The sequence below is a fragment of the Artibeus jamaicensis genome, unplaced genomic scaffold (assembly GCF_021234435.1).
Source record: "Artibeus jamaicensis isolate MK-2021 breed Jamaican fruit bat unplaced genomic scaffold, CSHL_Jam_final contig_851, whole genome shotgun sequence".
Taxonomy (NCBI): Eukaryota; Metazoa; Chordata; class Mammalia; order Chiroptera; family Phyllostomidae; genus Artibeus; species Artibeus jamaicensis.
In genome coordinates, this window is record NW_026521986.1 from 5,784,330 (window position 1) to 5,796,905 (window position 12,576).

The following is a 12,576-nucleotide window of genomic DNA, read 5'->3' on the forward strand; positions in this document are numbered from 1 at the left end:
AGCATTAAATATTACATAGAAAAATTATCTTTAGTGGTGCTCAAATATACATCTTTTAAAAAATCTTTAATCTGAGTAAACAGAAGAATGTGCATTGCTTTCATCAAGAAAAATAAAAATTACTTATTTGGAAGTTGGGCCATTCAGCAATTAATCCTTTTATGTTTTCAGAATTCAGCTGTGGAAATGCTTTTGTCAAAACAACTTTCTCTCGATGTTCAAGGAAGCATGAAAAACACTGAAGATGAGCAGAAAGTTAATGAGCTGCAAAATCAACCTTTAGAATTAGATGTTATGTTAAGAAATGAACAATTAAAAGAGATAGAGGTAAGGAAATGAGAAAAACACTGACAACATGATTGCGTTACTTATCCAGTGCAATACAATATATTTTAATTACCAAAATCTTGCTTGCACCGAGTGAAAAGTCTTATTTAACCTTTGCCAGATGATCAATTTGGTAACTATATAATTATGTACTAATCAGCAAGTTGTATAAATCTGTCCATTTAAAAAGTGGGAGAGTTCAATGAACATGAGTGTTCTTTCTGTTTCATAAAGTTCCTAAAAACTTACTTAGTATCAAAATTTAGACATTCTTGCATGTCATTCCTTTTTTCTTAGTCATATCTGTCTTCTGATTCTGACACCTTCCTTTTATTTTTCTAATTATCAACATTTTGGGTACTGTTTCTTGTTTTTACAGCTCTGTTTACACAGCTGTGTTTATGTATTTATAACTATGTAAAATAATCTAATAGTGCAATTATGGCCCCTACAATTTTAACTGAGTTTATATAATAGGATATAATGTGTATAAGTAATAAAAATAAAGCAGATCTTCAACACAGCAGAACCTTTTAACACAATAAGGTGATCTGATTGCTGTTAAACGCTAGACCAGTGATGAATTTCAGTTTACATTTTAATATAATTCAAGTGAAAAAATCTTTTAAATGTCAGGACTTAACAGTCCTCTATGTGTAAATGAAATCTTTACATCTCGGGATAGAGTACATTATTGGAAGGAAAGAGGATGGGAAACAAAATGAATGAGTGAGTTAATGAGAGAATGAGTGCGTGTATACTTACTGATTCCCTCAACTTGTTTTCAGGAACTGTATACCCAATTGGAAGCAAAGAAAGCAGCCATTGAACCACTGGAACAAGCTGAATATCTCAGCAAAGCAGAAACAAGTGCTTTGGCTATCTACAATGCAGGGAATTCAGTGCAGCACTTGGACAGTCTGCTGCAGGCACTTATTACTTTAAAGAACGATAAAGAAAGCCAATATCGTCTCCTTGAAGATTTTCAGGAACAGCTCGCTGCCATTGAGTGCTCACTGAAAGCCTTGTTGACAGAAGCGGAAAGTCTAAAAGTGTAAGTGCAGGAATTTAGGGCTTGCATTCATTGTATTCAAGCACAGGCCCTCAAACAGTCCCAGGGATTTATGAGTTTTACTATAAAGGATATTTCTACAGTATGGAAATTAATTCCATATGGAAGCCATTGAAGAAAGCTCTATTGGTTTTGTGCAAAAAATTTATTTATATTTTATAATTATATTAATTTTGCAAACTAATTTGTTAAACATTTCATTCATGCTATAAATACCTGCAAAATATGTTAAAGTTCTGTGGAATTTAGTGTTCTTTTTGTCAAGATTTATTCTAAACTATAGGGTGAAAACATTTACATATACAGTTGTTTAGTATCAGCATAATTGGTTTAAATTGTTAGGAAGATAGTTAATGTATATGCACCATACTGGTTTCTTTTAAAACAGATGCACTCCTGCCCTGACCAGTGTGGCTCTCATTTGGTGCAGGAAGTGCACCAGGATTGCGGTTTCATATGAGAGGCAGCTAATCCGTGTTTTTTGCTCACATCTCTCCCCTTTCTCCTTCCTTCCCTTCCCTTTAATTTGTATTAAAAATAAATACAAATCTTACAGAAAATAAATAGAGGCCTTCCTTTTGGCTTTGAAAATGATGGTACTTTACAGGTTACAGAATACTTTTACATACATTTTCCCCTTCCCTCTTCATTCTTTTTCTGGGGTTCTGAATTTTATGGTACTCACTTTATAAGTGAGCCCTCTACATCGTCACAAACTAATTGACAGCAATGGTAAACAAGATTCTGAATTTTATTTTAAGGACAGAGTGCTCTTATAGACAGCCTAATCTTTTCTTCTGTGAATTCAAAGAAGAATGAATTTCTTTCGATAACATCTAGCCTTGGGTTGCTATACAATAAATATTAACAAGCTCCTTTTTTTTTTTTCCCTAGGGGACCATTGGACAGTGCAGCCTATCTGGCCAAAATTAAAAAATTGCTGGCATCAGTAGATAAAGAGAAAGATTCTTTAAGCACAGTGAAAATTGAATGGGAAAGTTTATCGAACTATCTGACTGACATGGATAAGAAGTTGTTGGAAAGCCAGGTCAAGCAACTTGAACGTGCCTGGAAACAAGTGGAACAACTGGGGCAAAAGAAATATTCTCAGCACCTGGTGGAACACGAGGAATTTACGTTTCTGCTGAGTGAGATCCACGACCTGGCCCTTTCTCTGCAGCAGCAGCAGCAGCAGCAGCAGCAGCAGCTCCAGCTAAAGCTGAGCTCTCCAGAAGAACAGGAAGGGAGCCAAAGCCTGGTCGCCTCGGCCACCGAACTGCAGGCTCTCAAGCATAGATTTTCCATTTTAAAGGGGCGAGCTGAACCTCAGATGAAGAGGATTTGGGGAGAAAGAGAAAAGAAGGTTTTGGAAGATGCAATCAGTACTTTGCAGAAGCAGTTGGAAGCATCAGAGCCATTAAACACAGAGGTGGAAAAGGAGATCAAGAAGTGTGCATTAAGGAACAAGGTGAAAGAGACTGTCTTATGGGTGAAGAATCTGTTGGGTGAACTCGCTCCTACGATTTCCCTTCTACCAGACGACATTCTTTCACAGATCAGAAAATGCAAAGTGACGCATGATGGCATTCTGGATAAACAGCGGGCTGTGGAGTCATTGTCTGAAGAGGTCCAAGAGAGTATTCCTAACCTGACAGCACATGAGACTGATGAATTAAATAACCTCCTCCAGGACTTACAAGATCAGTGCCAAATGCTCGTTTTAAAATCAACGCAAAGATCACAGCTGTTAGAATGTAAATTGGAAGAAAGAAGTCGATTTGCTGCAGTAATAGGGAAGGTTCAGCTTTCACTTCAAGGAAATGAAACACTGATAATTCCCCAAGTGGACACAGTCTCCACAAAAGCTGAACTAGAACATCAGCGTGTCAAGTTGATGACTTCTCAGAAGGAACTGCAAGAAATTGAGAGTGTAATTTCAACACATCTTCAGGAGCTAACAAATATCTCTAAGGATCTAAGTGTGTTTGAAAGATTGTTTCTTAATGATCAATTGAAAAATCTTAAGACCAGAGCCAACAGAACACAAAGATTCATTCAGAATAAATGTAATGAAGTAGAACACAAGATAAATTTTTCCAGAGAATTCCATGAACAAACATCTGTGCTTCAGAAGGAGCTTGATAACATACAACACAGTGAACTGCTATTAAGTCAAGAAATAAATCAGGATGTTAAAGAGGAGTTCTGTCATCTTCAAGACCAACTCACCGGTGTTCAGTCTAGCATCCAACAAGTGATGAAACTCAGAGAAGTGCTGGACTGTATAGGACTCCACTGGGATTGTCCCCAACTTGATATGTTACAGTCCCAAGTGTTTGAAAAAGAAAAGGAACTTGAAGAAAAAATTAAGCAGTTGGACACATTTATGGCCGAATATGGCAAACATCAAGCATCACTAAGTAAATTGAGGGCAATGGAATTGAAAATTAAGACAGAGGCTGAAGCAGTCCTGAAAAGCACAGATACTTCACCAGAAAGCCATCTGCTCAATGCTCAAATTTTGAATCAGAGAATTGAGAAAGCCATGTGCTTATACCATGAGATAATAAAGAAATTAAGTGAAAGTAAGGCCTTTGATAACTCCTTCAAAGAGAGAGAAATACAGCAAATAAAGCCGTATGCAGAAGAAAATGATAAATTACAGAAAATTCTCCAAAATATGATACTAGAATCCCAACAGAAAGAAATGGATGAAAAGAGTTTTCAGGACAAACTAGAAAATTCCTTACATGTTTTGAACCAGATAAAATCTCAGTTGCAGCAGCCTTTACTTATAAATTTGAAAATTGAATGTATTCAACAGGAAATGGATAATTGTGAAGTGTTTCAAGAACAAGTTCAGGCAGAAATGTATAGCATTAAAGCTGTAACTGTTACTGAGCAGCAAAAAGAGGAAAACTCTTCTGAAGCCAGTGATGTGGACACAAAACTACGTGACTTTGAAGATCTTACTATTCAGCTTCTTGCAAACATTGATTTGCGAACAGTAAGTTTTCTTTTAATAAAGTGGTTAATGTGTCTATTTTTATTTCATGATTTTATGTTTTGCCTTAGTTAATAACTACACTTCTCAAAAAGTTACAAATTTTACAGGAAAATTCTCCACAAGAGAACAGCCATTTAGACAAACCGCTAAGAGCCAATTTATAATCCTGACTCATTCCACATCTAAATAGAATTCCTTATGATTTGGAAAAAACAAGTTTGACACTTTTATTTCTATATCCCTAATAACCTCTTGCTCAGATCAAAGTTTTTTGTTTGTTTTCTAGAACTAACAGGACATAGCGGGAGAAATATGATGTAGAGAAAAAACCCCACAAAATAATGATATTTACTTAAAAATTACAATGAACTAAACATTTTACCTTGAACTATCACAGCAACTCTGTGATGTGGGAGCTATTATTAGCCCCATTTTACAGTCAGGAAATCAGCCCTGGCTGGCATAGCTCAGTGGATTGAGCGCGGGCCTGCGAACCAGAATATCGCGGTTCGATTCCCAGTCAGGGCACATGCCTGGGTTGCAGGCCAGTCCCAGAGGCAACCATACATTGATATTTCTCTCCCACTCTTTCTCCTTCCCTTCCCCTTCATCGAAAAATAAATAAATAAAATAAATATTAAGAAAAAAAATAGTTTAAAATCAGGAAATCAAAATTCAGAAATATCAATAATTTTCTCAAGCTTTGCAACTACAGAATCGGTATGCAACTTGAGGTCTGTCTGATTGTAGAACAAGAGTCATTGATTTGAGGCCATTGCACCTGATTTTGTAAATCAAACCTGACGGGAACTCAGCCCTGCTCCATTATTTTAGGGATGGTCTCTGGCTGCTTCTGTGCTCTTTCTATTGGTACTTAACACATGTTGAACAAATTGAGTACTATTCTATTTCATTTTTTTATTGATGTATAATTGACATATTTTAATATATTTTGTGTACAACATAAAGTTTCTGTATTTGTATATATTATGAAATGACCACAATAAGTCTAGTTAACATCTGTCACCACACAAAATTATAGAATATTTTTTCTTGTGGTGAGAACTTGTAATGCCATCTGGTATAAGGGAAATCGTAGGGACGAGTTCTTCCAACAGATTCTTCACCCATAAGACAGTCTCTTTCACCTTGTTCCTTAATGCACACTTCTTGATCTCCTTTTCCACCTCTGTGTTTAATGGCTCTGATGCTTCCAACTGCTTCTGCAAAGTACTGATTGCATCTTCCAAAACCTTCTTTTCTCTTTCTCCCCAAATCCTCTTCATCTGAAAAAACATAGTACTGAATTTTTAAGATCTGCTTTCTTAGCAACTTTCAGATATTCAATACAGTATTAAATATAGTTGCCATGTTATACATTGCATCCCAAGGCATATTTATTTTATAAGTGGAAGCTTGTAGCTTTTGACCTGTTTCACTCAGTTCAGCCCCCCCACACCTGCCTGTGACAACCGAAAGTCTGTTCTCTGTATCCTTCTCCACTCGATTTTAATGCAGTTTCTAGGAACAATGTACATAAATCCCCCAAATCAGATGATTAGAGCTGGACTGGAAGGAACCTTTCAAGGTCATTATTTCAACTATTTGTTATTTCAGTAACAAGATAATAGGTGGTGTGCTGAAAACTAAAGCGAGTAGCATAGCCAATAATTTAAAAACACTAGAGGCCTGAGGTTTTTAATTTTCTTTTCATCTTTTTTCCCCCAAGTGTTGATTAAGGTTCTATACATTAAATATATTCTTTTGTTTATTAATTCATGTCCAATACAAGAGTTTTAGAGTAGGAACAGAATATCATTAGACATGATTCACAAGATTTACTTTGAATTTAGATTAGATTTTCTTAGCAAATCTGGGAACAATTTTTTCTTTGTGTAAACATTTTTAAATACTAGGCAAAATGAAAGTATGAGATGCTAACTCTTCTAAGACCTAGAGGTATATTAAGAATATACCGCACAAATTCAGGAATGACAAAAACCCTAGAAATCTGACAGTTTTTGTCACAGTATTTAATCTTCTTTTCCCCAGAATGTCTTGAATGATGCTTACGAAAATATAACACACTACAATGAGGCAGTCGCCAGGGCAGGGGGGATCATCAACGACCTTGAAGCCATCGTGGCATCCCATAGAGTAGACCTTGAAAACCCAGAAGAATCACTGGAGATGCCTCGCTGGAAACAAGAGGAACTGGAATCCACCATAGCAGACATCCAGGATCTCACCGAGAAACTGGGGACCATATTCAGCCCTGAAGCCAAACTACAACTTCAGTGTACTTTACAGGAATTGGTGTCTAAGAACTCAGCCCTGAGCGAGGAAGTCAAAGTAAAGGAAGCAAAAACAGAAAGGTAGGTACTTCTTTCTGAAGGTAATAATGCTTTAAGAATGTAATACAAATTCCTTTACAATTAACATGTACACAGAAATAATTTGGAAAATATGGAAAAGTTCAAAAAACACTCTGTAAAGAAAACCACAACAAATATTTTATTGTATTTATTTTTTCTCATTTAATATTGAGTACATACAACAGAATTTCTATGTCTGCATATGGTATAAAGAATAGTGATAAAACTAACAGCCTTGTACCCAAAGGTTCAAAGATAAATGCCATGACTTTTGAATTCTCTTTTATGCTCCTTCCCTCTCCATTTAGAGTAACAGAACTAAGCCTTATCCTAAATATTTATCATTTCCTTGCTTTTCAAATGTTTTTACTATGTGTTTGTATTCTGTTTCCATGCGTATTCTTGTATAACTTCATTTATTTCACATTCATCATTGTGATCCTGAAGTTTACTGTATTTTGCTGTGTGTAATTGTACACTTTTTTGCCCAAATTTTTGAGGGAAAAATAAGGATGTGCATTGTACATGGGTATAGTGATTATATACCATGAGTATAATAATCTCATGTGTAATGTGCACAGAAACATGTATGTACATTACACACAGCAAAATATGGGTATTCGTGTTATTGTCTATAGTAAAATTCAGTCACTCAGCTATTGATAGACATTTGGGTTGTGTCTAGTTTTTGCATTCACAAATACTTCTACCAGGAACATTTTTAAATGCAACAGCTTCCCTTAGGTACCTACCTAGAATTATGGTTGCTGGGTCACACACCTTAAATTTTTAATTCCAAATTATTTTCTTCATTTTGTTTAGTCAAACCAGGAGCATGTTAGTATTACAATTGTCCCATATCTTTGCCAACATTTGATGTGGGATTTAATTTTTGCCACTCTGATGAGTCAGAAGTGATATTTTATTGTGGTTTTAGTTTGTATCCCTATTATTAATAAACGTGAGCTTTAAAAAAAATTTTTTTTGTTATTTATATTTCCTCTTGGAAGAAATACCCATTCAAGCCTTTACCCAATTTTTATCAGGCTGCCCATCTTTTTCTCATTATTTTGAAGGGATATATTCTGTACAAAGGGGTCTCCTCTTACACACCCCTCGTGGTGTGAAGGCCGGGCTTTGTCCCCTGTCCCTAGCTTTCTAGGAGAAGGTCAGTGAAACTGAACTGCAGCAAATTCCCTCAAAGTGAAAACAGCCCCAGAGCTTAGCTTACATCTCCACATATTTCCATATTCACTGAGTGTGGGGTCTCTACACATTTCTTCACTCCTTGCCAATTTATTACTGTGTTTTAAGAATTAAAAAATACCTGATACTGAATTTTTAGTTGTTTTCGGTGGGGGAGTTAGGCTGTACCTATTTTGTATACATAATTTTATTTATAATTGTTTTTCAATGTGTCACAACATTATGGTGTATAAAAAATATGCTGCCTTCTATTTTACTTTATAATTTGAGCTCTTATTGTAACAAGAGCTCCATAAAAGTGATTAGAATGTCTATGTAGTATTTTACAAAACGCATTGTTGTAATTCACCCAGCTGTATCTTTTGAGTACTAGTCTATTAAGTAAAAAGATTTTACAATACAAATTATTTTACCAGTTTTAGGTTAAAATTTCTTACATTGTATTCAGATTAATTTATTAAGATAAATTGCAAAAGTCAAATTAATAAGTCAAGACTAAATGGCTATCTACATGTTTACACCTCATTAGCAGCACTGAAGAATGCAGTTTTCAAAGTTAGGTGTTTTGAGAATAGTCCTAGTTACCTGTTCAAGCTTTTATTGAAAGCCTTATGCAGGTCCCTGTGAGCAGAAAGTAGTCAATGAATATTTATTGAAATACATCGAATAACAAAAATAGAATTACATTCTGAGTTTTTTTTTTTTAAATTTAACGTTCAAATGTATCCTGGGAACTTGAGAATTTATTGCACTAAATAAAGTTTAATATCCCTTCTATTCTCACTCACTAGGTGTCTCGAGACTTACAAATGCTACAGAGAACTTAAAGACAAGATTGGCAGGGACCTCAGCCACATGGGAGCGGTGCTCGGGCAGTGCATGTCCCCACTGCCAGTGTCTTACAAAGAAGCATTGGAACGCTCGGAGCGGAGCAAGGTAATAATGGTACCTGCGAATCTCGGACTGGGTGCAAAAAAGGGGGGGCGGGGGCAGAAAGCTGGTGAAAGCAGCAGGGAATGTGGCTGTTATGACCCACAGAAATCTTCAGCCTGAGTTGTATGCTCAAGAAAATTCTTTCAACCAAAAGGGGGGTCAATGAAGCAGTGATTCTAGGGAATTAATGGTCGGGTTCATGGGACAGCCTTCTGCCTTGTAGCATGGTGTCCTGATTGACCACTGTCTCTAAAGCTTTATCTTGTACATTATTTTGTTAGATGTTGCTGGACCAGTGACATAGGATTTAATGCAACTGTCCTAAATGTTAAATTCTGGCTACTTCTTATACTCTATTACCAAGCAATTTTAGTTTTTGCTTATTTTCATCTGTTAGAGTTGATGGTATTATGTTGTTAGGATTTGGATGAGAGTATTCTGAATCATCTTTGTGTAACACATCACCCTAAAACAAAACACAAAAACAAAAACTGAAATAAAGCCCTGGCCAATTGGTACAGCAAATATTGTGCACATTAACTACCTAGTATAATATGCGATTTACAATATAATAACAAAATGAACTAGGGTATTTACTTTTGAGAACACATTCTTGCTTGGAAAAATTGGTTTATGGGTCATTATTTGTTCCTACAGTCTCAAATTCACGTGCAGTACAATAGATAATTCTCATTTGTCTCAGATTGGCCTTCAAAGGTGCTAAAAAATAGGTCATGAAATATTCGTGGGTGCTTTAAATCATTTATTGTTCGAGATTTTTAAAAGTTTGTAACTTTCAAAAAAAATTCATAGACTTTATATTCCTCCTATCCTTTTTCTTGCTTAAGGCCTTGGTGTCAGATCTTACATCAACTAGAGAAGAGTTCATGAAACTACGGCGGGTCCTCAGACACCTGAGCCGCAGAGTCACCGATAGCGATGGCCTAGGTCTGCTGAGAACCACGGTGGCTCTGTGGGAGAAATGGCTGAGTGTGCTGGACGCTGCTGCAGAGTGGGAGATGTGGTGCGAAGAACTGACGCGGGACTGGAAGGCTGTCAGCGAAGGAGTAAGTGCTTCCTTTCTGATGGGCAAGCCCTACAGTTTTCTTAACAAGTGTCATTTAAATTGTTCTATTACTTTTATGTTGTTTTTATTTACAACGAGTCTTCAACCTCCATCATTTGTTTGCATCGCATATGTGTTACACATATGTGTTTATAGAGGTCAGGTCCTATAAACATCACCTCCAAGAAATGATACAAAGTTCTTATAGTACTGGAATATTTTTTGGTGTTAGATAATGCTTAAAATAAGTGGCTACCTGTTCGTGCAAACTTTAAAATCTTTTTTTTGTGCAGATAAATTGAATCCTTTTAAAAATAACTATTTCTACCTGGCACTAAAGGTTAGAATTAGGAAGTATTCATAATAACCAACTACTTGGTTTGGAAAAGTAAATTTCCTTTACTTACAAAAGTAAAATTACTTTGGAAATTGACTACAATAGTTAAGTAAGGAAATTAACTCTAGTTGCAAAGTATAGGTCTAAAAATATCTGATTTTTTTTTTCTGAAAACTGCCTCACAGAAACTTCTGTGATATATTCATTAATCACACATGTTACTTTAACTGTGTTTCAGGACTTACACATCACCTATGTTTAGAAAAAAAAATTTTAAATACTATAGAGGCTTTGCGCACGTCTTGTGTTCAGGCTGTGGGGAGGTTTGATGAATGTGCAGGCGTGGCTCCTGTGGGTCTGGAAGGCTGCGTAGAACATGCGGAGGGTTGAAAGGAGGAGCAAGAGGTACTGATGGACGAGGAGGTGCTTTCCAGGACACATTGCATGGAGATCCTCATGCCACATTTGTAGCATTTTTCTGAGGTTCCAACCTCTTTGAAATTTTCTTTGGAAGACGTATGGGTAGTGGTAGAAATTCTGAAGAAATGGAGGTAGATGGAGATCCTTTCAGTTCATTTGGATTCAGCATGAATGGATATCCAAGGGAAAGGAATTCTGTGGGGCTGTCTCCTCTCAAACAAGACCCTGCAGTTAGTCATGAACTTGGAGTATCACTTAAAGAAATATGTACTGGTCGTAGTAAACGGATGAAGATTACTCGAAAAAGGTTAAACCCTGATGGAAAGAGTTATAGATCTGAAGACAAAATTCTCACTTTTGAAATTAAAAAAGGGTGGAAAGAAGGCACCAAAATTACTTTTCCAAGGGAAGGAGATGAGACACTAACTAGTATTCTAGCAGACATTGTTTTTTACTATTAAAGATAAAGATAACCCAAAATTTATAAGGGATGGATCAAATATAATTTATACTGCTAAAATTAGTTTACAAGAGTCAATGGGTGGCTGTTAATGTGCCAACAATAGATGAAGACCTATGTTAAGAAATGGTATTGTGAAACCTGGAATGAGAAGAACAGTTGGATGTAGGCTGCCATTTGCAAAAAATCCTGGCCAATATGGTGCCTTCTTTTTTAAAAAAAAGATTTTATGTATTTATTTTTAGAGAAGAGAAGGGAAGGAGAAAGAGGGAGAGAAACATCAATGTGTGGTCGCCCCTAGCACAACCCCTACTGCAGACCTGGCCTGCAAGCCAGGCATGTGCCCTGACTGGGAATCAAACTGGCAACCCTTTGGTTTACAGGCTGGCACTCAATCCACTGAGCCACACTAGCCAGGGCCATGGTGACCTTCTAATAGAATTTGAAGTGTCCTTCCCTGATTCTGCATCTTTATCATCCAAAGAAGTACTTAGGAAACTCTTCCTGCCTCATAGAATGAAAACTTTTTTTCCCATATTTTGATAAGGCACTGAAAATATAAAAGGATTGGCAGTTTACTGATGCAGATGTGAATTCTGTATAAAGACATGTAAATTATTTTGAGGGTCCATTAAATTGCATGACATAGATACAGGTACAATAAATAGGCAAAAGGGATTTTTACAGTTAGAGATGAGGAGAAACCATTCACTCTATTTTGTTTCCCTTCTCCAGAGTTAGAAATTTTTAGTATTTTGCTTACATGTAGAATTTGATTTTGTGGAGTAGATATATTCCTAATAAAATAGTAGACTATCCAAGTACTTTATTTCTTACATCTTTACATTATCATTTTGGTAGGTTCTCCTTTATAATGGAAATTTAAATTCCCAAACTGTGCATGCGACATGCATTTCTAGCAAATAGAAGCCCAGGTCATTTGGAAATGTGATCAACTAGATTTCAGTCAGTATCTGAAGCGCTGCTCCAGGCCTGGCACCCTGCCAGAGCATCCTCTGGCACATGTTGCGCCGTTTTGGTTGTCAGAACGTGCTGCAGCATTTGTTAATGACACAGTTGTGATGTTCTTAAGGTGGACCTTTCCTCCACAAAAAGGAAATTCATGGCAGTTTATCTTTTGTGGAAATCCCGACAAAATGACATATGTAGTTTTGTGCAAGTTGGCTATATATCTTGGACTTAATAAATTATAGGCACATTTTATTGTCCACTACTTTAAACTAGTTGGTTTACTAATATATTTTTAGAGGAAATGTTACTTGGAATTAATTTTCCAATTACACAGTCTTTTGTAACTTACTCATAATATACTACCTGTGTCTTAGGCAATTTCCCAAAAAAGCATAAACTAC

At 36.2% G+C, this 12,576-nt stretch overlaps 1 protein-coding gene and 1 pseudogene across 6 annotated transcripts in view; both read left to right on the forward strand.

The window, feature by feature from the left end:
* Positions 1-12,576, forward strand: part of SYNE2 (spectrin repeat containing nuclear envelope protein 2) — a 287,326-nt gene that overhangs the window by 147,225 nt on the left and 127,525 nt on the right. For all 6 annotated transcript variants that reach the window (XM_053673375.1, XM_053673368.1, XM_053673369.1 and 3 more), the window contains exons 46-51: positions 172-327; positions 1,116-1,381; positions 2,294-4,406; positions 6,459-6,781; positions 8,779-8,923; positions 9,769-9,987. In XM_053673375.1, coding sequence (XP_053529350.1) covers positions 172-327; positions 1,116-1,381; positions 2,294-4,406; positions 6,459-6,781; positions 8,779-8,923; positions 9,769-9,987 — 3,222 coding nt within the window. The remainder of the gene's footprint in view (positions 1-171; positions 328-1,115; positions 1,382-2,293; positions 4,407-6,458; positions 6,782-8,778; positions 8,924-9,768; positions 9,988-12,576) is intronic.
* Positions 10,713-11,746, forward strand: LOC119059987 (dnaJ homolog subfamily B member 4-like; annotated as a pseudogene).